The sequence below is a fragment of the Pseudonaja textilis genome, chromosome 2, assembly GCF_049901715.1.
Source record: "Pseudonaja textilis isolate UNSWEBS1 chromosome 2, rPseTex1.2, whole genome shotgun sequence".
NCBI classification, from domain to species: domain Eukaryota; kingdom Metazoa; phylum Chordata; class Lepidosauria; order Squamata; family Elapidae; genus Pseudonaja; species Pseudonaja textilis.
The window spans coordinates 104,258,084-104,279,131 of NC_141991.1; the positions used below are offsets into that span (position 1 = coordinate 104,258,084).

Below are 21,048 nucleotides of genomic sequence, written 5' to 3' on the forward strand. Positions count from 1 at the left end.
TCAGAGAATTAACTTCTCAAGAATTTTTTTCCAACAGCTTCCCTCAGTGTTAAAACAATAGTAGGAGTGTTTGTTGTTCATGGTACTGCTGTGGCATATAATTACTTTGCATCTTTCATGATTTTCTTTATGAATCCAGGAAGGTTGAATAGTTCTTTAACAAAAAAAGAAACGGGAAAACTATAACCTTACAATTTTCCATGGAGAATAATTATTGCCATTTTTAAGGCATAAACTTACACTTTGTTATCATGAAAGGAGCTGCTGGAATGGATATTGTGTAGATCAATTCTATCTATCTACAGTAATCTATCTATAATCTGTCTGTATAACTGTCTATCTATCTGTCTGTCTGTTGTCTATATCTGTCTATCATCTATCATCTGTCTATCATTATCAATTCTGCCATATCTAAATTCCATTTTATTAACTTCAAATACATCATGTGCAATCAGCACTTCACATGTAAATGTGTAAATACGTATAAGATTAATAGTTTACCCAGAAAGGATGAAAATTCAAATTTAATCCTAAAATAACTAAATATATTTTAATATTATCCAGTTAAGGGAAAATAGTGAAAAATAGCAGAAATAGCAATACCAGAAAATAGAAGAATGTGGAGATTTCAGCAGATAGTTCAGGATAAGTTAAAATTTCCGAGAGAGAATTTATTGATTTTTCAAGTTCCTTGAATACTACTTATTCCGTGTTTTTCTTTCCATCTTCAAGTCACATCCACACAGAGTGCTAATGCTTCCACACTTTAATCAAATAATTGTATTCTGAACTCTGCATTCTACACGGCAATAACCAATTGTGATTCACTATTACCATCTCAACACTCTGCAGACATTCCAAACAAGTCTAAAATAAAAGCTGCTAACTCAGACAGTTAAATAGGAAATTGAATGCCAAGCAAATTTTAGCATTAATAATACTACACTTGCTAATTGTTTGCCTTCGGTGCTGCTTTATTTTATGTTTTAACCTGCAGAGGCTAATAATTTGCACTTGAATACTTGGGCCAAGAATATTTTTGCATCGTTGACGGCAATCCTTTAAAAAAAAGGGAAAGAGTGTTTAGTTAACAGAGCTCCAGGAGGTGACTAAAATGACGGATGTTTGGCTGCCGAATGAGTAGTACTGAAAATTAGGGCTGGGCATACACAGGCATGTGGGGAGAGCCAGGAAAACTTCTGAAGCAACTGGGATTTGCACATTATGCAACTTCTTTTATGATTGGTGAAAAAGTATTTTATACATGCTTCTTCTCATTGCAAAACCTTGAGCAGCCCTACAAATAACACAGATGACTCAATTAGCTTTCCTATATCATGTATTTGCATTCTCTCTCTCTCTCTTTCTATCTCCCCGCCTCCTCTTTTAATGACCCCGTTATCCCTTATATTGGGATGGAGTCAAGGCAACTGAATGGAGCTGAGTGTTTACTGGCCAGATGCTCTTCCTTCATCAATGCAGAGTTTGCAGCAGCTAATTACTCACTGTTCCCAGAGAGAGAAATATCTGCCGCTACCGAGGATCAAACTCATGGCCTCCTGATTATGAGGCGAGAGCTCCACCTCTAGGCCACTGCACTACTCCATCCTATATTTCCTATATCTTCCTATATATTTCTATTGTTGTTATATATCTTAAGAATAAAGCAGATATTGTTAGGGAAACAGCTGCAGTCAAACAAAATATATAATATAATACAATCTTCTACTACTTGGCACCCTCAGTAATACAAGTGTATTATATTATACTTCATAGAATTCTCAGCCAGTATGTTGGAAAACAACAAGTTTATCCATTAACACATCCACAATTCAGCTTTTGCATTCATTAACACGATGGCTATAGGAACCATGATCCAGCTTCATACATTAACTGGGAGAATGGATTCATAATCTGAATCACTGAAAACAAGTGAAAAGTGTTTTTTTTTCATGTGAACCAGAGGTCTGCTTTCTAATTATAGTGTACTAAAATATAATCATTTATGATGGATGATTATGATCCATCAACCACAAACATAATTTGGAAAGAAAAGAAACCCCAAGCATGAGAACCATGTGAATAATCATGTAAGGCATATCCACATAGAGCTTTTCTTCGGTACTGTGTTTATGATAGCTTTTTTGCTGTAAGTGTTATCACCACTTTTGTTTATCACTTAAGATAAAGGACAATATGTAAGTGGCAGTGCCGTTGTGCAGTAATTTTACAGGTATCATGATTAATATTGATGCTTTGTCATCTCTACAGTAGTCAAAAGGTCTTAGCAGGCAGAGTTGTGGAATTGCTTCATGAAATCTTAGATTTTCCAGTTAAAATACATTGTCCTGAAAAAGTGGAATGTGTATTAAAATCTGCATAGAAAGGTTTTTATCTTTTATACTTTTTAAAAGGTAGCAGAAGGCTTAGAAAGCAGTATTCTATAGCTAATGCTGTTGTCTTTTTTGTGTTTTTAATGCCCTCTTATTCCTGTTTATGTACCGTGGACTAGGAGGTGGTGTTTATGATACGTGACAGGATATTTGAAGGGAATTCAGTTGCAAAACGGTGTACAGAAAACTGTGTTATTGTTGCAATAGAAGCAGAACAAATCGTGCAATGAGTGAGTGATGCTTGTTCATTTTCCATGTGAACATAGTGTGATCTGGCAGAAAAACATTGTGAATGTTTATAGTTTACTGTTATGTAAAACCAGTGAGACACAAAAAAAACCTGATATTATGATGCGGGAAGATAGATTGCGAAGCAGGAACAAAGCTGGTTATGCAGGCTACGCAGATCAGCAATTAGCACAAATCCATCCGTGTCCAAAGAAAAAGAAAGATTGAGAAAACAATAACTGGGAATCTAAAAAAACAATATATGAAAATAACAGGAGTCAGCATAGTATTTTGCTGGCCTGGTGAAGTATTAAGCTATGCAGGTATTTGATCTATAGTTTTGGATAATTTCATTGGGTATCAACCACCAAATCTTGTCGGTACATAACTCCATTTTTCAGTAGTCTGTAATCAATGATTATGTGTATTAGCTTATCAATGCCCTTTCCTGCAAGCTTTTCCAACCTTCCTCCCTGTATTCCTATTTTTTGAAGCATTTTCACATGTAGATTTTAGATGTAGATTTGCTCCCTTCTTTGAATACTACGTGTTTGACTCTTAGAAAGAAAGCATGCAGTTTCTCAATACAAACACTGTGTAGATGTTTTTAAAATCATCTATGCTTGCAGCAAATCCCGATCTGCAGAAATAACCTGGAAGGTGGAGCTGCAGTCTGTGGCTAATTCAAACTGATAGCACCATCTACAGTCAGAGATGTTGTCTGCAGTTATCATTTGGAAACAGCTGCAGCGATTCCTTAACACTTGTTTCCATCCTTATTCAGCCCAGATGTTATGAAATGCATGATGAAATAGATAATGTTTCCATGTTCCAGTAGCTGTAGATGGTGCTACCTTATTTCGTTGTTCTCAGGTTTCTGAGTACAATGACAATAAATTTATCTATCTATCTATCTATCTATCTATCTATCTATCTATCTATCTATCTATCTATCTATCTAAATAAAAAGACATTTTTGCACTTAGCAAAAAAGCTTGATTTGAAGTGGGGGAAAAAGGTACATCAGTGAAAGGGACATGGTTTCTGCTATACAGCTGGGCACAGACAACCCTTTTTTATTTTCTAAAAGAAAGTCTGTTGACGTCATAATTGTGATTCTTCAGTTGTACAGGAAATATACTCTACCTATGCTCTTTCCTTCACATATTTCAGGACAGTTTGATAGCTCAGTTCTAATGAGTGTTGACATACTGTAGAAAACAGTCGTGGTTGGCTAATATAACAACAGATATAAACAATCCCAGTCTGGGTTTGTAGCATTGAGGTGTATTCTTCCAGCTTTTCTGACTCCCACAGTCTAGACATGTAGGGTGTTTCAATCTGACACATAACTGACTAGTATCACAGTAGGTTGTTGGGCCTGTAGAGCAACTTCCTCCTTCAAGTGGGAAGACTGCCTAAAGGGATCTTAATGAATACCATTTTCTCTGAAAGAACTGGCATTGAACACTGTACGAAAGAGCACATTTCTTCATGAATTAACACTTTGGTCTGGTGATGATTGGCATTTATAAGATCCATTATGTGTGGTTGTATAGGAGTGGGGGAGAAAACAAAGGTCTTATGTGCACGTATTAGTGATTATGACTATTGATACTGATGTTTGTTACTATTTTTAACAGAGACTACTTGGGAGCGACCAAGCAGTGTCCCGGGAACTCCAAAGAATTCGGTGAGCCAGAAGAACTCCTTGCCTACAGGTAGGGGACAAATCATCCACAGGTGCATGCAGTTATTTTCCCCTAAAAGAGAGGGGATCATAAAAGCTCCTACTATCTGCATTAAATGGGGAAATCCCTGTCATGTATTTGCCTGTCTTTAGAGGGAAAGTAGCACTAGGAGAATGCACAGAATTTCCTTTCCTTCCTTTCCTAGAGATGTGGCTTATGAGTAATATTTAGGTACCATCAAATCAGATTAAAACTTATGTGGCTGAATGCAGTATGCTATTTTGCTAAGAGTCAGGGCAGTGATCAAGCACCCAGTCAGTTGGTTATTTTGGATCCAGAGACAATAAGCACACCAGCGAACAAAGAGATTTTTAAGCTTTGTTATGAACTCAAAGAAATTTAAAAGCATAACATAAAAAGCATATGTACCAAACAAGATGAGATCAAAATCTCTAATAAGCTGTCAGGAGCTCCTTAATCATGAGAGCAGAGAGACTCCAATTTCCACAGGACCCAGTGCTAGGTTTTATGCAGAGGCTCCCTACAAAGAACAACAACTCCAAGGTTTTTTTTTAATCAAAACCTGACATTACGACTTTCTGGGCCTTTTATGGTCATGAGACTGTAAGACCTGGTTTTGACTGAGTGACATATGACTTTCACAAATTTGCAGCTATGTAAAGATTCTCTCCTTCCCTCCCATCCCTTCTCTTTTATTCAGTAAATAAGAGTAAAATAAAACAGGCACGTTAACTCAGCATAAAGTCTATACTTCTAGACTTTTCTTAATGTGAAGGAAAAAAATCAGAATATGTCACCAAACCCCTCAAAATAATAATGGACGTCTGTACTGCCACTGCATATGCCTACCACCTTGACTTATACTGGATCTGCAATCTTGCAAGGATCTTCCTATGACATCCCTGATTGTGATTACCATCTTATACGTCACCTTTCCATACTTCTATTCCTTGCTGAGTATTGTCTTTTTCTACTCCATTATCCACCCTTCTGAACCAAAGTACGTGCTTGCTGTTCAATTTCCCCAAAGGAACAGTCAATCTTTATTCTTTCCAGAATTGATTCCAAGTCTTAGTAACTATCTCCAGATCCATAATTCATTGTCTTCCTTTTTCTCAGTGTCCAGCTTTCACAGCAGTACATTACCATTAATGAACCCCTTCTGGACCTCATTTTTATTTTCTAACATTTAGTTCTACCCTGTAAGTAATTGAGATCACTTCATAATTGCTTTGACAATTTTAATCCTTGCCGTTGTTGGAAAATCCTCATCATTGCCTTCATTTTTTCCCCTCTGAAAGCAAGGTGCTTAGAGTTCTTGTGTTGGTTTCTTTGAGATCCTTGAAGTTTGTCTTTGGGACTCATCTCACTTTGGGAGCATCTCACTTTCAATTCCTGCAACCATTCTTCATATGTTTTAGCCTCCAGACCCCTGATCATCTTTGTTGCTCTTCTCTGTATGTATATATCTGGGTACATAATTTATATATATTTTTTATGTTTATAAAAATAAAGAAATTTGTTATTTATATATATTAACTATATATTTTACATATGCCCCAGGAAAGCCACAGGTTTGGATAACCGTGTCCTAAACCATTGACTTTAGGTTGTCTCACAGACCCTCATCCTGCCACCACCCCCACCACCCACATTCATTGTCCTTATAAAAATGCTAGAGAAGATAAATCCAGAATTTTGAAAACTGGCATAATTGGTATGATGTTATTGTTGCTTATCAACCAATTCCAACATGCAGTAGGTACCCCTAAACCTTGTCCAAAAGTTCCAGTGAATTGGTGGAAGGATCATATAGCTAAGATCTGCAAATTTCTTTCAGGCCATGGAATCTATTTGACTTTTTTTTCTAAAAAATCCCCTGATCAGAAAGGGTGGGGGCTTTTCAGTGTCAGCTAACAAGCCCCACCCATTCCACTGTACTTTAAAAAAAAATCCCAAAGAGCAGCATCATGGTGAGATAGGATGGCTGAATATGTTCAATTCCCCCCACCCACCCCCATAGTCCCTTGCAGAGAATTTTAAGCCATTTGATCTCATCTCAGTGCGGTACTTCAGAATTTGTATTTGTAATTTTTCTAAGTGACTGACAAGAGGGGGGGAATCTCCTTTCCTCAAAAGATTTAGGGGAAAATACCCCTGTCTGTTCAAAAGAATAAGCCTTATTCCCTTGCCAAGAGTTTTTTGTTCTGTAGATCCGTACAGAAAGGTTTTTTTACCTCTAGTTCTAGAGAAGCCATTCAAGTTCTTATAGAACTCTTCCATGAATAGAGCTTGAAAATCCCCAAATTCCCAGATTATACAGGAAAAATCTTTTGAAGAGATCCTTTTCCCCAGAACCTTCATTTCTCCTCAGCTATGCAAACTTCTCCTTTGGGTTAGGGGTTAGCCCCTATTCTTTTAACATTTAGAAAATCTAGAAAACATTTCTTTTTACTTGGTTTTTAATTGCTGGATTATTTATTGCCTATTTTAATGATAATTGTGATCTCTTTTATGTTTAAAAAACATTTGGAAGCCCTTCCCCCTCCTCCCCCAGCATGAATAGAGTAGGTTAAATAAACAAAATAAAATAAATATTTCTTCATTTAACAAAGAAGTGGACAGTATCTATGAAATACTGTATTTCATTTACTGAATTGGTGCTGGAAAGTGTTAAATAATAATCACACTTAGGAAGGTCAAGTAAAATACTTGAATTTAACAGTGAGACTTAAAAGCCACCCACTCCTTTCCTGCCTCCTTGGTCTGAACTTCATGTCTTTTTCTTACAGTGAACGGATATCACATACCAGGCACGTTGGCATCACAGCTAGAGCCAAGCCACATGAGTCTCCGCAAAATCAGCAGTGACCCTCAGGTAAATTCACACAATGTGCTTCAGGGTTCCTCCCTTAATAAATTTAGCTTTATTTAGAAACAGGTTTAGTGGTAACTTCCAGTACAAGGAAGCTTGAAAGTTTTTTAAAAAAATTTAAAAAAATGTGAATCGCCATTACTCCATAGCAAAGTCCAAGTTTGTACTGTGAATCTCAAAGTCATTATAGTTCTGAAGCACCTCCCTCCCTCTGTGTATGTGTCTCTTTCTATGCCTCTCTGTCTCTGCTGTTTTTATATGTCAAAGCTCCTATTGATTTTGCTCAGTTTTGGCCATCTGTGATCATTTGGTAGCATGAAGTTCTTCAGGCAAGTTTGTAATGTGCTTTCTTTCTATCCAAGTTTTAATTGCAATTACACTAAGTGCTTGCTTACACTTTGCTCTTTGGTGCTTACCACATAGTGGGTTTTTCTTTTCTTTTTTTTTATTGCTATCTTCAATCAAATCTATGTTTCTCACATTTTTTTTTATGATGTGTGAACTTGGGAAGTGGGGATATTGGAAATCCTCCATGAGCCTCCTTTATTGCTATTTTAGAACATGTTGAAAGATGGATTGAAGTTTTCTTGCATGGTTTAGATCCTTAGGTCATACATGCTTCAGAATTCTATGTATAAGTGTGGTGATAATGACAGTCCTTGACATCAGTCCAGCATGTAACTGTACCAGGAGACTTTTGAGAAATTTCCACTTTCCTACATTCTAAATATCACCCTGAAATGATCTTTGCAAATGGCATCTCTAAATTGCAACCCAGTGCTCCCTGTACTTTCCTGCCCTGCTTGTATTATTCATTAACAACTCAAATTGAGTTTATAAAATCACAGAATGGGAAGGGACATTTAGGCCACTGAATTTAGCCCCCATTCGGCTAATTGCAGGAATCCAAATTAAAGCATCTTGGGCAGATAGCTGCCTAGAACCCATCCAGCAAAAGAAAGGACACCATTATTCTGGATAATAATAGTTTCCACTTTCATAAAATTTGCTCTTAACAAGTAGCCATTTTTTTCTAATATTTTATATTTGAATTCAAATTTAAGTCCATTACACTGTGTCCTTCACTCAATAGAACACAGGTCTTAACCTTCTCTTATGTGTCATCCTTCAGGAATTTGGAGAATGCTTTCTTTGTCTCAAGTCTACTCAAGGTTAAATATACCCAATTTTTAAATGGAAAAGGTATTGTTATTGTTATTGTTTCTAGTCCCCAGATATCATTGGTTGCCCTATTCTGACCCTACCCTACTTACGGTAATCTGAATTCCTAAAGTGTAGTACTTTAACCATATTGCCTGAGCTATGAGCCAACTGATTCAGAATAAAGTAAAAATTGTAGTTCCCATGAAACCTAAAATTGTAGTAACTTTTATTGCAACCACATCAGACTACTGATTCATACTCAACTTGTAATCAACAAGTATTTCAAAATATTTTAAGAACTATTACAAAGCCATACATAAACCAAACTATATCTATTTGTTTAATTTATGCTTCCTAAGTATATAAGTTTGCATAAGTTTCTGTTAAATTTCATTTTTAAAAAAAATTTCAGCACATTTGTCTACTACAACAAGCTTTTATTTTTGTCTTCTATGATACTATGTCCCTTCCCGTAATACTGTATCATGTGCAAATTTAATCAGTTGCATTCCATCTCACATATATTTAATAAAAATATAAAGTACAAGTCCTAGGAATCTTCTGTCACTCTCTTCAATATTTCCAGAGTGATGAGGAAATTGCTTTAAATGTTCTGCACATCTTAAAAGGTGAGACATAATGACTAAATATAGCTGAATTATAAAGACCCAGTGTTCTAGAATGCAGCACTGAATCCAAAATTTAAATCCTCATTCTGCACCTGTGTGGATTAAAATACATTTGGTCATTTCCAACCATGATGTTGCAAAGTAATTTTCGCAGTTTACGTGTCAATTTCACTTTCTCATTTACAATACCCACACTGTGATAATGGAGGAAATATTACATCACGGATTACAATAGCATATTAGACATGTAATTATGAACTTCCTCCTAAAGTCTATCAGATCATTTTATTATTTTATTATTTGGCCACCGATATGACACAGCTCCTTCCCAAATGTTAATGGAAAGAACTTGTAGGCAGTGGTGGGATTCAAATTTTTTAGCAACCGGTTCTCTGCCCTAATGACTGACCGGGCGGGTGTGGCTGGATGGGCATGGCTGGGTGGCCATGTGACTGGATAAGTATGGCCAATTCAATGTCACTCACATCCCCTCCCAGCCATTCCTTGTCACACCCGGCCTCAGTATATCTATAGTTCTGTAAAAATGTTGTTCATCTTTTTTTGACTATATTATCTGCATCTACATACTATAGATGTACTTTCATGGACCACTGAAAGGAGGAAATGGCTCAAATATTTTGCCCAAGAGTGTGATAGGCAACAGGCTTTTGAGAGGCTGCCACAAAGAAGTCGGGGGGCAAAGTATTTTCCAAAGAAGCAGAGGGCAAAACAAGAATAAATGGATTGAAACTGAACAAAGATAGAAGCAACCTAAACCTAAGGAGAAACTTCCTGACAGTGAGAACAATTAACCAGTGGAACTGCTTGCCTCCACAGACACACAAACACACACACATTATCAATTTAAGCAAATTCCCTTGTCTTGGAGATTTTTGAATCATAGGCTAGAAGAAGGTACCTTGGGAGTCTTATATTTCAGCCTTCTGATCAAGGAAGAAGACCTCATACATTCTCGTGGGTTTGCAGACATCATTTTGCTGCAAAAACTGCAGGCAGCCTTCCCAGCCACATACTTCCTCCTCCCACCACCCCATGTGAGGCAGGAAGCCCAAGAGAAAGTGCCTGGTCTGGGCACACAGCCCTTCATGACAGAGCCCTTCCCAGGGAGCAAATCATGGCTTAGATGAACTGATCTGTCCTGAAGGCAAGCTTGGTAGCAAAGTGAGCTCAAGAGCTGCAACGGTGGTCCAGGAGGACAGGCAGATGTCCCAGGACTGCACATGTGCACCGCAGAAGCAGTCGCAGCCCCAACGCAGAATTACCCTCAAGGGCCACCCACCCACCCGCTGGTTGGGCCAGCCTGGAAGTGGCATGTCTCCTGTCACAGGATGGATGTAGGACTTGAGGCAGAGGGGAAGGCAAGTGGCAGTATTCACTTGGAGGCCCCATGGAAGCTGAGTGCACCAGCCCAAAAGGCAATCGAGCCTCGCTGTGTCCCCATGAGCTGCTCTTCGGCCGAGGGCAATGGGTCTCCATCCCTTGCTGCCAGCATCAGCCTTACCTTCTAGAGCTTCCACATGCTTTCGCCGGCCTGAATACCATGCCTCTCAGATTCAAACGGGGCCAGCATGCAGCTGCCTACGAAGGTAAGGCTGATGGGTGAGATACCACGCTGGAGCCAAGACTGCTGCTCTGTTGCAATACATACATGCAGCCCCGGGCACTGCACACTCTCCCAGAGCGCCATCACTGGCGGGCACTTACCCCATTGGGATCTGAAGGGCAGGGCACTTGGGCCGGTGTGGAAAGTCTGCAGCTCCTCGAGGCTTTCAGGACAAATCAGCTCATCCAAAGCTTTGCTCCCTTGTGGAGAGCTGTTTTCAAGGCTTCTTGGGCCTCAAGAAGCAGTAGGAAGCTGAGAGAGAGGAATGGATTGAGGCTGAGAGAAACGAATTGAGGCTGAGAGAAGTGGTAGGAGGAACAGGGAGAGATGAGCACTCTTCCCAGCCCCGCTTCCCCACCAAGGCAGCTGGGTGAGTCTAGTCTAGGCGAGCAAAGAGGATCTGAGATCAGCAAAGGAAGGCAAAGGCAGTGAGCTGCCATGGTAGGCTTCAGCAGCAAGCAGGAAAGCTGGCTGGGCCACATGGGAGGCAGCTAAGATGGGACTCGGGGCTTGTTCGCAGGCTCACCCAGGTAGATCAGGGGCCACTCAGCTGGGCTGCAGGGAGAGTGCTGCATGGGACACTGCCACAGGGGTGAAGGCAGGCAACCTAGCTGGCCAGCAGAGTCCACATGGTCGAGGCAAGCGAGGGAGCCAGACAGAGAGCAGTAGCAGCAGCAATGCCAGGTGATCGGGCAAGATGAGGAGTAACTGGGCGGGGAGGGCAGGGTGGGGCCAGCCAGTGGTGGGATTTGCCAGTTTGCCAAATTGCGCAGAATCTTAACAACTGGTTTGCCTGAACCGGTCCGAACTGAGGATGTACTTCATATAAGCATATGGAATATAGAATTCATTGCTACGTGTTAGGATTTGACTTCCAACTTGAATATCTTCCAAAGGTACAAATAAAAAAAGATAAAAGTTTTCAATTTCTATCAGTCATGTTGGCTAGTAAACGTATAGTGTTAAAAGCAATACATTCCTCAGTGCAAACTGTTGGCTTTACACTGAGAGTGTAATGCAAGTGTGAAGATTTTTCACACCTTACTTGTGTACTTCCTGTAGATATTTGATATTTCCACTACGGAAACAGAATGCTGAATTAAATAGGCCTTTCATTTGATGTATGTAAAAAATCACAAAGTTAGCATACAGGAGGAGAAAACAAGGTCTGAATTTGAGTGCATTCTCCAAAACTTTGAATCTAACAATCACCTAAATAATGCATTTCTAAAATAAATGCATGATTGGAATAGGTTCACAAATTCTGGATCCATTTTTCACTCATTCTCTCTAGCTGAAAAGGTAGATTAGATAGTTACTATATTCTATATCTTCCTTTATGTCTCTGGCATATCTCACTACTTTTAACACTTTGGGAGATGACTGAACCTTGATTTGTAGATAAGTTTTTTGTATGTCTTTCTTGGTCTTCATTGTTGTTCTTGTGTAGCACCCAGGATAGCGATCACTTTGAGTTCATCTGGTCTTGGTGTAAGAATTTAAATTAATGGTCTTTGTTTTGGATTTACTGAGGATTATATCTGAATGGCACAAAATTAGATTATTTCTGAATATGTTATTCTATATAGATTATTTGTTATTCATTATTCTAGATACCAGTGGTGGCTTACCTTTTTGGGCTCCTGTGCCAAAAATTGTGTGTGCGCTTGCACGCTCGTACTCGCATGCCAGCACCCAGAAGGCAATGCGCGCACCCCAATGTCCCCTACGCATGCGTGCTTTCCTACCCACCCATCCTGCCACCCCCTTACCTGCACTGTGCCTCACAGCTGATTTTCAGCTGGTTTGAGGCCTTTTTCTGCCTTCCAAAGGCTTGAAGCTGGCTTCTGCAGGCTTTGCAGGCCAAAAATTAGCTCCATTTTATCACTTCTGATATTTTCGGAAAAACAGGAAGTGATGAAACGGGACTAGTTTTCAGCCTGCAAATCCTGCAGAAGCCTTCCTCAAGCCTTTTGGAAGCTGAAAAAGGCCTTAAATAGGCTGAAAATCAACTGTGAGGCACGCACATGCCCAGTGAGGTAAGTTTGCCTGCAGCTCGTGTGCCGGCACAAATGGCTCTGCATGCCACCTGTGGCATAGGTGCCATAGGTTCACCATCATGGCTATATACAGTGCATAGATTTCATATTCACATTAGCTGTAGGCGATTTAAAACGACTAAACAGTCATTAGAGCAGTTTCATGCAACGCTCAAGTGATTCTTCTTATATTGGCTTTGAAATGCAAGACTCAACCCAGTCAGTCAGCCAACTAGAAAGAATGGGGAAAATGGAATATCCTTAGCTAATGTGATACAAACAGTTGGTTCAAAGAAGTTTTAATATTAACCAAAGCAATTTGCTGGTTTGAAATCTCAGATAATTTAGGTTTACTATTGAAGCTGCTAGCAGTTTATTGAGCATGAAACTACATTCCATATAGGCAAAGCTGGGAGCTTTAAAGCAAATATTTTTGTTACTTTTTATTTTTCATACACAACTCAAGGTTGTGTATGTATCCTATTTTCCCCCCAACAACAACTTTGTGAAGTGGATTGGGCTGAGAGAAATGACTGGCCCAAAATGATCCAGCCATTTTTCGTGCTATGACAGGTCTAGAAGTCACAATCTTCTTTATTTTTATAAAGAAAACAGAGGATTTAGAATTCTTCATTCTATGGTTCTTTCCAGTAAAATTAACAATCAGCCCTAATTATGTTGTAGAACTAATGCTGGCCTGCTGCATGGTGATTCCTTTTCTGTACATGTGAACAACTAATGCCAACAGTGTTATTTTAAAAAAAAATCCTTTGAGACATTTTAAGATATGAATGTGTGAGAGATTAAAGTGTTTATTGGCTCTCAAATTCTTGGCTCTCTTGGATTAAAGACTGATAAAAGATGTATTTTGTTTTAAAATGAAATAAGAGAAGCTGATTCAGTTACATAAGGATGCTTTGAAAGAAATTTTCCCAGAAATCAGAGAGGAGGAAGAACATGCTTCTCTCTTCCAGATTTTACTATGGTGCAGAAAAAGATGGACTGGTGAGATGCTGTAATCTGAGGAATATGGCCCCCCCTAGAGAATTGGTTATTCTTTATATTAAATCTGTTTCCTAGATTTTTTGTGACTATTGTCTATCATTTTATTGTATGCAATTCAAAACAAGATGGGTAGGCTCTGTTTTCAAAGTACTTTTCTTGTTGCTCTGTGTAGTGCTGGGTAATACAATGCACGTGTATTTCTTTATTTTGTAAGAGATATAGACAATAAATGAACCTTTCAAGAATAATGGATGCAATTAAGGATACAGAGGACATGTCCATCATGCTGTTGTTAGCTGTTGCATGGATTTCAAGATGGAATAACAGAGCAAATGTCAGCTTAAAACATATAGCTGTTGTCTTCTTGATAGAATGTTGCACCTGGTGCTTTTTGTTTAGTTCATTTTGTGTCTTGTCAGTTTTATGCAAGGGATGCTTTGTAAAGCTTTTGGCCTTTTGCAAATATAGGTAGAGGAAGCCTGAAGGACAGCTGCATTGTGGTTTTAGCTTCACATGCAGACAGCTATAGCTGGATGAAGCAATTACTTTTGTTCAGGGTTTAATGTTCTTGGAGTTGTTCATTTTCACTTGTTTTTATAACCGTTTGCATTTTAGAAGACCATATTTTTTTCCCTAATGCTGGCTAGCTGTGTTTATTTAGTTTCAAGGCAGCTGGAGTTTTTTGGTTTTTTTTTAATGTGTTTGATTTGTTTTGTTTGTATCAATGTATGCATTTCTGTGTGAATCATTCCATTAATGTAAAGACCATCCTGTGCACTCTTTTGGGAACCTATATCCTGACATTGAAACAGTGCAGATTTAATCATGTACCAGAATGCTTTCTATTAGGAATTATGTCAAAAAATGCAATAAGGATGAGCTGTATTTGATTATACATGTTACTACTGCGGAAAGGATAGCATTTGCCCAGAACTGGAAAGAGACAGACATACCGAGTGAAGACGAAGTAATAAACAAAATCTTGATATGCACTGAAATGGACAAGCTAACTTTAGAGATAAAAAATAAAGATGAGTCGGCATACTACGCAATTAGGGATAGATTCTATCACTGGTGAGAGTAGAAAGAAGATCTTAAGTTGGGAAAGGAGTTGCTGAGAGGGTAAATGAATGTATGAAATGAAAATAGGACCAATGATGTTGGGAAATGTAATATATGAGTGAACAAATGTATATATGTATATACTTAAATAATTGTATATAGGAAAATATATATCTATGCGATACTGACCAAAAGTTATGTCAAACCAACTTCACTATGTTCAATGTTTTTAATTGTTTTGTTCAATAAAATATTTTTAAAAAAATTAAAAAAGAAAAGAAACAGTGCAGATTTTAATTCTAGAAAATGCAAATTAAATAAGCTTGGGTTAAATGAATTGCTTCCCTATCTCTAGCTAGGAAACATATCTTTACCTCTTTTGACTGAGTTTTCAAAGCTGTCAGAAAGGCAGGGGGGCAATGAAAGGTGTCTGAACCTACAATCAAAACATTGTTTATTTACACCAACTGTGATGTATACATGGGGAGTTTCTGACAACTCTTTAATACTGAGAGAGTCCAAATCCAGCGTTGGCGTGCAGTTGAAGGGTTAACTCCAAAGCAAAGCACTGATTGGAAGGGGAGGGGTCACCCTCTTTCGAATGAATTATCTGGCTGTATAGAGCTTATGTGCTGCTTCAGGATCACAGTACAGAACTCTGCCATGCAAAAGCCCAGCTGCCAAGCTGTGACACTTCCAGACATGGGAAAAGGCTAACCCAGGAATCAAGCAGAAGGGACTCTGCTCACAATTGGCTTGCATTTAGCTTTAAACATCACCTCCATACACATATCCTTATATACACACAATTTCTCAAGAAACATACCATGTCGGATGTGGAATGCAGTTTTGATGATGCTTCTTGCCTCTCTCCTCAGAGTCCTGGGTCTCCATCACCGACTCGAAAGCAGAATAAGGAGAACACCTTTACGGTAAGTAGAATCCTGGAGTGATAATCACCAATCCAGTTGCTATGGTGATCCAGTCAGCAAGTATCACTGCAGGCTGGGCCAGAGGGGGGTGAAGACAGGATTTTGTGTTCTGGGGTCTGCCTCATGTTTTCCAGATGTAAACATGGTTCTTTCTCTCCTCAGCAGTAGCTGCAATGAAGCCATATTTAAAAGGCTGAAGCTAGCAAAAAGCCTGTTACACAGAGATAGGAAAGAAACATCAGAAAGCAAAAGAGAGGGTGGGAGACACTTCTGTGTGCTGGGATTTTTAAATTACACTTGGAGCAGTTTTTATTCATTTCGTTCAAACAATTTATCACTAGTGAAGTCATCTAAAGAATAGAGCGTTCCTGTGAACAGCATACACAATGCAAAAAGTTGACACCAAGGTTTCATGAAAGCTGTTTTCTATGATGACTTACCTTTCAGATTTCAATGACTAGAGAAAAATAATTGTGTGTGTATGTGTGTGTGTAAACACATAGTTATTTTTCTCTAGTATACATCCATCCATCAAATATACACACTTTAAAGTTGTTTTTCAGTGTGGGTGGCTGAGATGTTATATTTTGAATTCTGTTTTTTAAATCAGTATAAACTTATTCTTCACACCATTGTCGCTCATAAACATGGATCATATGTACAAATTGGAATGCGGTGATTAAAAAGCTATAAATGTTCCTCTGTTGAAATGTGAGGTCTGCCTTTTTGCTGCAAACAATAATAGAAAGAAATCTGTGCAAGCAACATGACATCCCTCAATGATCGAGTAAGAAAGAGAACACCAGGGAACCTAGTATATGGTGGAATGATTATTTATATAGGTGTTGATGTTCTCTTTTGATATCCATTCAGTTTTTACAAGTTTGAAATGTAATTTTAGTGTTTTATCAACTTACACCTTTTAGGATTTACACTGGGCTGTGAAAATACGGGCTCATTTGGATTTTGGAATGCATCTCTATTGTGGAATGGAGATTTTGGATTTGTTTTGATGAAGGTCTGCAATAGGATCAGTTTTACTGAATGAATTGCAGATTGCTCCGCTTCTCAATGAAACTGTTAGCAACCAAAATAAATACCTTACATTTATTTCCAACTAGCAGGTTACTAAAACAACAGCCCCAAATTTTGACAAAGGATATTCATTCTTATTTTGTTGCCTTTACTCTATTGTATATTTGTGCTTTAGACTACTTCAAGAATTGTTACACCAGAATAAGTGTTTAGTAAAGTCAACTCAGCTAACTTTACTTAACAGTTCTTCTGAAGTCATTGTTATTGAATTTGCCTGAAGCAATGTCATTTTCTGACAAAGTCAGAATAATCACAGTAAGTTGCAAATGAAATAAAAGAAAAATTGCACATTATTATTATTATTATTATTATTATTATTATTATTATTATTATTATTTATCCTTATTCCTGAAGTGGATTGATTTTGCACCTCCAATGCTACAGATTTTCTTCTACATTCCTTTCTTAAGTTCCAAACTCAACATTGAGAAACTTCATCATTTCTAAAGGAAATGTCTGAAATGGCATTTTGAGCAGAGGGAGGGAGTTAGATTAGAAGACCTCCAAGGTCTCGTTCAACTCTTTTCTTCTGGATGTCTTAGATGTTCACCTCTGACTTCCAGAAACCAGAATCCACAAACTATCTGTTGATTTTTCTTGCTTCAGAATAAAAAATTATCACTGGAGGCTTTCAAGAAGAGACTAGTCTGCCATCTATCAGAAATGGTGTAGGATTTCCTGCTTGGGCAGGGCGGGGTTGGACTACATGACCTACAAGGTCCTTTTCAACTCTGTTTTAATCTGTTAAATCTTAAAATGTATCAGATGATCAGGGGACTTTGAAAAAGTCTCAGATAATGCCACTTATAAATAATAATAAATCATGTTTTGGAAGTAGAGATACTAGCAGCAATTATTGCTTGGCTTACTTGTTCGTCCCCATCTTGTCTTCTTCTCTGTATATCACAATTCAGAACGTCTGACTTTGGTCATATCAACAAGATATAAGTTGGCATTAGTATCAGAACAGCCAAATAATTGCAGTGGTCTCCAGGGACGCACAAACGATTGTTTGGTTTGCAGATGTTGAAGAAAATCATAGGATTGCACAAATGTTTGACATCCTACAGGAGGAGCCTCTATCCCTAGATTCATTCCCATAATACTAAAATATGGTACAAAAACAGCTATTTTGTTTCTATGGTAAATACAGAGTACTTATCAATTCACTGAGATTTTTCCCAGCGACTATTTCTGTTGTCAACAATTAGTTCTCTATGCTTCCATTACTATAATTTCATAAAAAAAATTGTTCCTCCAATTAAAGTACTGCAGATATGGAGTGGATAAATCAGTTATCTATAAACATATCCTCATTGTTCAACAGTGACATAGATCCTTTGTCCCAAACCAGATGCCTTTTTGTGCAACCAACTCTTGAAACTTAAGAGGTTAAATGCAACACTCATGATAGGAAGGCCTTACCCTTGTACCTGCTGGTGGTGTATGAAAATGGGAAAGAAGAACCAAATTATTGATGTAGTATTGGAGGTGGAACTACATAGCCTCCTACTCATATACTAACAGGAATCTGTAACACTTGAAATATCTTGACTCTTGCCCAAAATTTCTTTCACGCAGAATAGTGTTAACTTGAGGCAAACATTTCAACGCAGCATCAGCAAAGATCCTTTGATGTGTGAATATAAAGATCATTCTTATTCCCTTCTCATTTTCCTGCAAAATGTATGTTGTGCACCTGCACAACATACATATTCCAAGTAGGTATGCAGCTGTGACTTTCATTATTTGCTTCTCCATGAAGTTCACAGGAAATTGTGCCTTTGGCACTCAGTCACATTCAACACTGACACTCTGTTAAAAGGATTTAGTTGGTATTTAAATCATCTGGAAATGGCCCCCAAGCCACATTATGGCCAAACGATGTTCCATTGGGCAGCCACGTCCTTCAGATGCCAACAAGTGTTCATAGAGAAGTTGTGGCTGTAAATGAAGTCATTTGATATTTCTTGGAATCCTCATAAGAGGAACTGTGAGCAAGAGATGTTGGACAAGATGTTGTCTTTCAGAACATGCCTTGGATACTATTTTTAGATAATTTTTCTACTGTCCCCAGTGACGCTGTTCTGAAACTTGAATGAAGCATTCATTATGATTTTGGTCTTCATTTCAGGGATCTTCATATATTCTTCTTTTCCTTCCCTAAAACAACATAATAACCATTTTTAAGGAAAATAAACAGCTACCATGCTTTTTTTTTTTTCTGTGATGTTATTTTTCAGGTAAAAAAACAGGCAATGATTTTTCATAGGTTCAGGGTTGTAAGAGTAGTCTTAAAATGGACAATTTTACCATTTTGTGTTTATTTCTGCCTATCAAATTCTGGTAAATCTACCATTCTCAGAGTTTTGTAGCATTTCTGACCTGGAAAACATTTTTAAAACCCCAGAAACATATAGGCAGTGCCACTACAAGCAGGAACACCTATGTTGAATACGAAGGACAGAGGTGCTTCTTAGATGCTGTCCACATAGCACATATAGCCACCATATAAAGATACATTCCAGGAATATTTTACTTAAAAAAAAATTGTTTATGGGCATGAGCACTCACATAACCCTACCAAAATAGAACAATAGCCCATGCCTTTGGCAATTTGTTACAGAAATGCCTTTTTCTTAACAGTGTATTTCTCCATCTTCCTCCAATGCTTGATTAAAAAACCTATTCTGCTTGAAGGAAGATTTTCCATCTTATAAAAGTACTACAACCATATTGGGTTTATTGCTTGAATCCTTAGATGCTTTGTTTTTCAAGGCAAAAAGGGACTCCAGGGTATTTTGAGATATATAGGAAGCATCTATCTGTGACTTATTTGTAACCAAGCTCATCTTTTCTTGAGATTGTGCTGCAGTTGAGGACTGTTGCATGATCTTGAGAAAAGATGCAGCTGTAGGGAATTAAGAATAGGTGCTACTTGCATGTCCTCACATTCACACGTTTCAGGTCTTGAAACACTAGACAGCTCCAATAACCATGCCTGTTGCTCCACAATAATAATATGTACATGTTTTATTTCTTGTTTTGGAAAAATGTTCATCCATATTCCATGTCCATCCTACCAGACAAAATGCATAGAATCATATGTGGTTGGTGCAATGTCAACATTGCACAATTATTACTGATAACACTGGATAATATTGGTATATTCTCCATTATATGGAGAAGGCCTGCATTCTTCTTTTCTGGAAAGAAAAGACAACAAAGAGACTTGTCAGCTATGTTGAAGTATCTGAAAAAAAAAGTCATGCAGAAAATGGGCTAGGTTTGTTCAGGTTGTTCCAAGGACAGAATAGGAAGCAATGGGTTTAAATACAAAGGATTTGTACTTAGTTAAACATCCTAATAGCAAAAGCTGTTTAACAGTGAAACAAGATTGTCTTGGCAAGTGATGGGATTCTCATCTGCTGGAGGTATGATGGCCATCTGCAAGAAAGTCTGTCCTGTGGGATTCCTCTATTGAAGAGGAAATTGGACTAGATAATAAGTGGTCTGTAATTCTGTGGTTCAAATGGCATATAAAGAACATTCTGATGTACTTTGTATTTCTGGAAAGTTCATCAAAGCTTGTATCTCTAAAACAATGACTTCCAATAATTTATATATATTAAATTATTGGAAGTCATTTGCCTATAGTGATTTATGCATAACTCATGTGACAATACCATCAACAACCACCTAAAAGAAAAATTACATTTTTCAAACAGCTAAAGAGATTATAGATGGATTTTTTTTATCTACCCATGGGGTAAAGAGAATACTAACACCCTAGCAACTTTCAGAGAGAATTTAGTGCCCTGTTGAGTTCTAAGTATATAGATAATTGAATAAATATACCTTAATAACCAAGTGTTTGAGATTAATATATTCTGATAAGCAACTTTCATGTCTTATGTCATCTTTTTGGGTTTAACTGTTTTTGGAATTTATTTTATTTATTTATTTTGTCGAGCATGTATTAGATAACAGGTATAAGTATAAACTTGATTATTAATACATAAAATGGATACAAATAAAAAGGAACATTAGGACAGGGACAGTAGGCAAGACCTCTTAGGAATGGGGTGAGGTCAACAGTAGACTGTCTAAGGTTAAAGTTAAACTTACCCGAATAGTTCTGGACATATGATTTTTTGTAAGTAAGAAATAGCTTTGTCTTGAAGGGTTTCTAGTTTTTTCTGAAGGAAAAAAAATGTAATTCAAATTGTGGTTCTATCTTGCTCAGGGTCTTTTTTTTCTAGACATTGCAAAAGCTTTCAGAGTGAGGAA

General features: G+C 37.8%; 1 protein-coding gene across 2 annotated transcripts in view; it reads left to right on the forward strand.

The window, feature by feature from the left end:
• The window catches only part of GAS7 (growth arrest specific 7), a 151,750-nt gene that overhangs the window by 114,316 nt on the left and 16,386 nt on the right, over positions 1-21,048 (forward strand). For both annotated transcript variants that reach the window (XM_026702097.2, XM_087922967.1), the window contains exons 3-5: positions 4,265-4,342; positions 7,126-7,211; positions 15,610-15,663. In XM_026702097.2, coding sequence (XP_026557882.1) covers positions 4,265-4,342; positions 7,126-7,211; positions 15,610-15,663 — 218 coding nt within the window. The remainder of the gene's footprint in view (positions 1-4,264; positions 4,343-7,125; positions 7,212-15,609; positions 15,664-21,048) is intronic.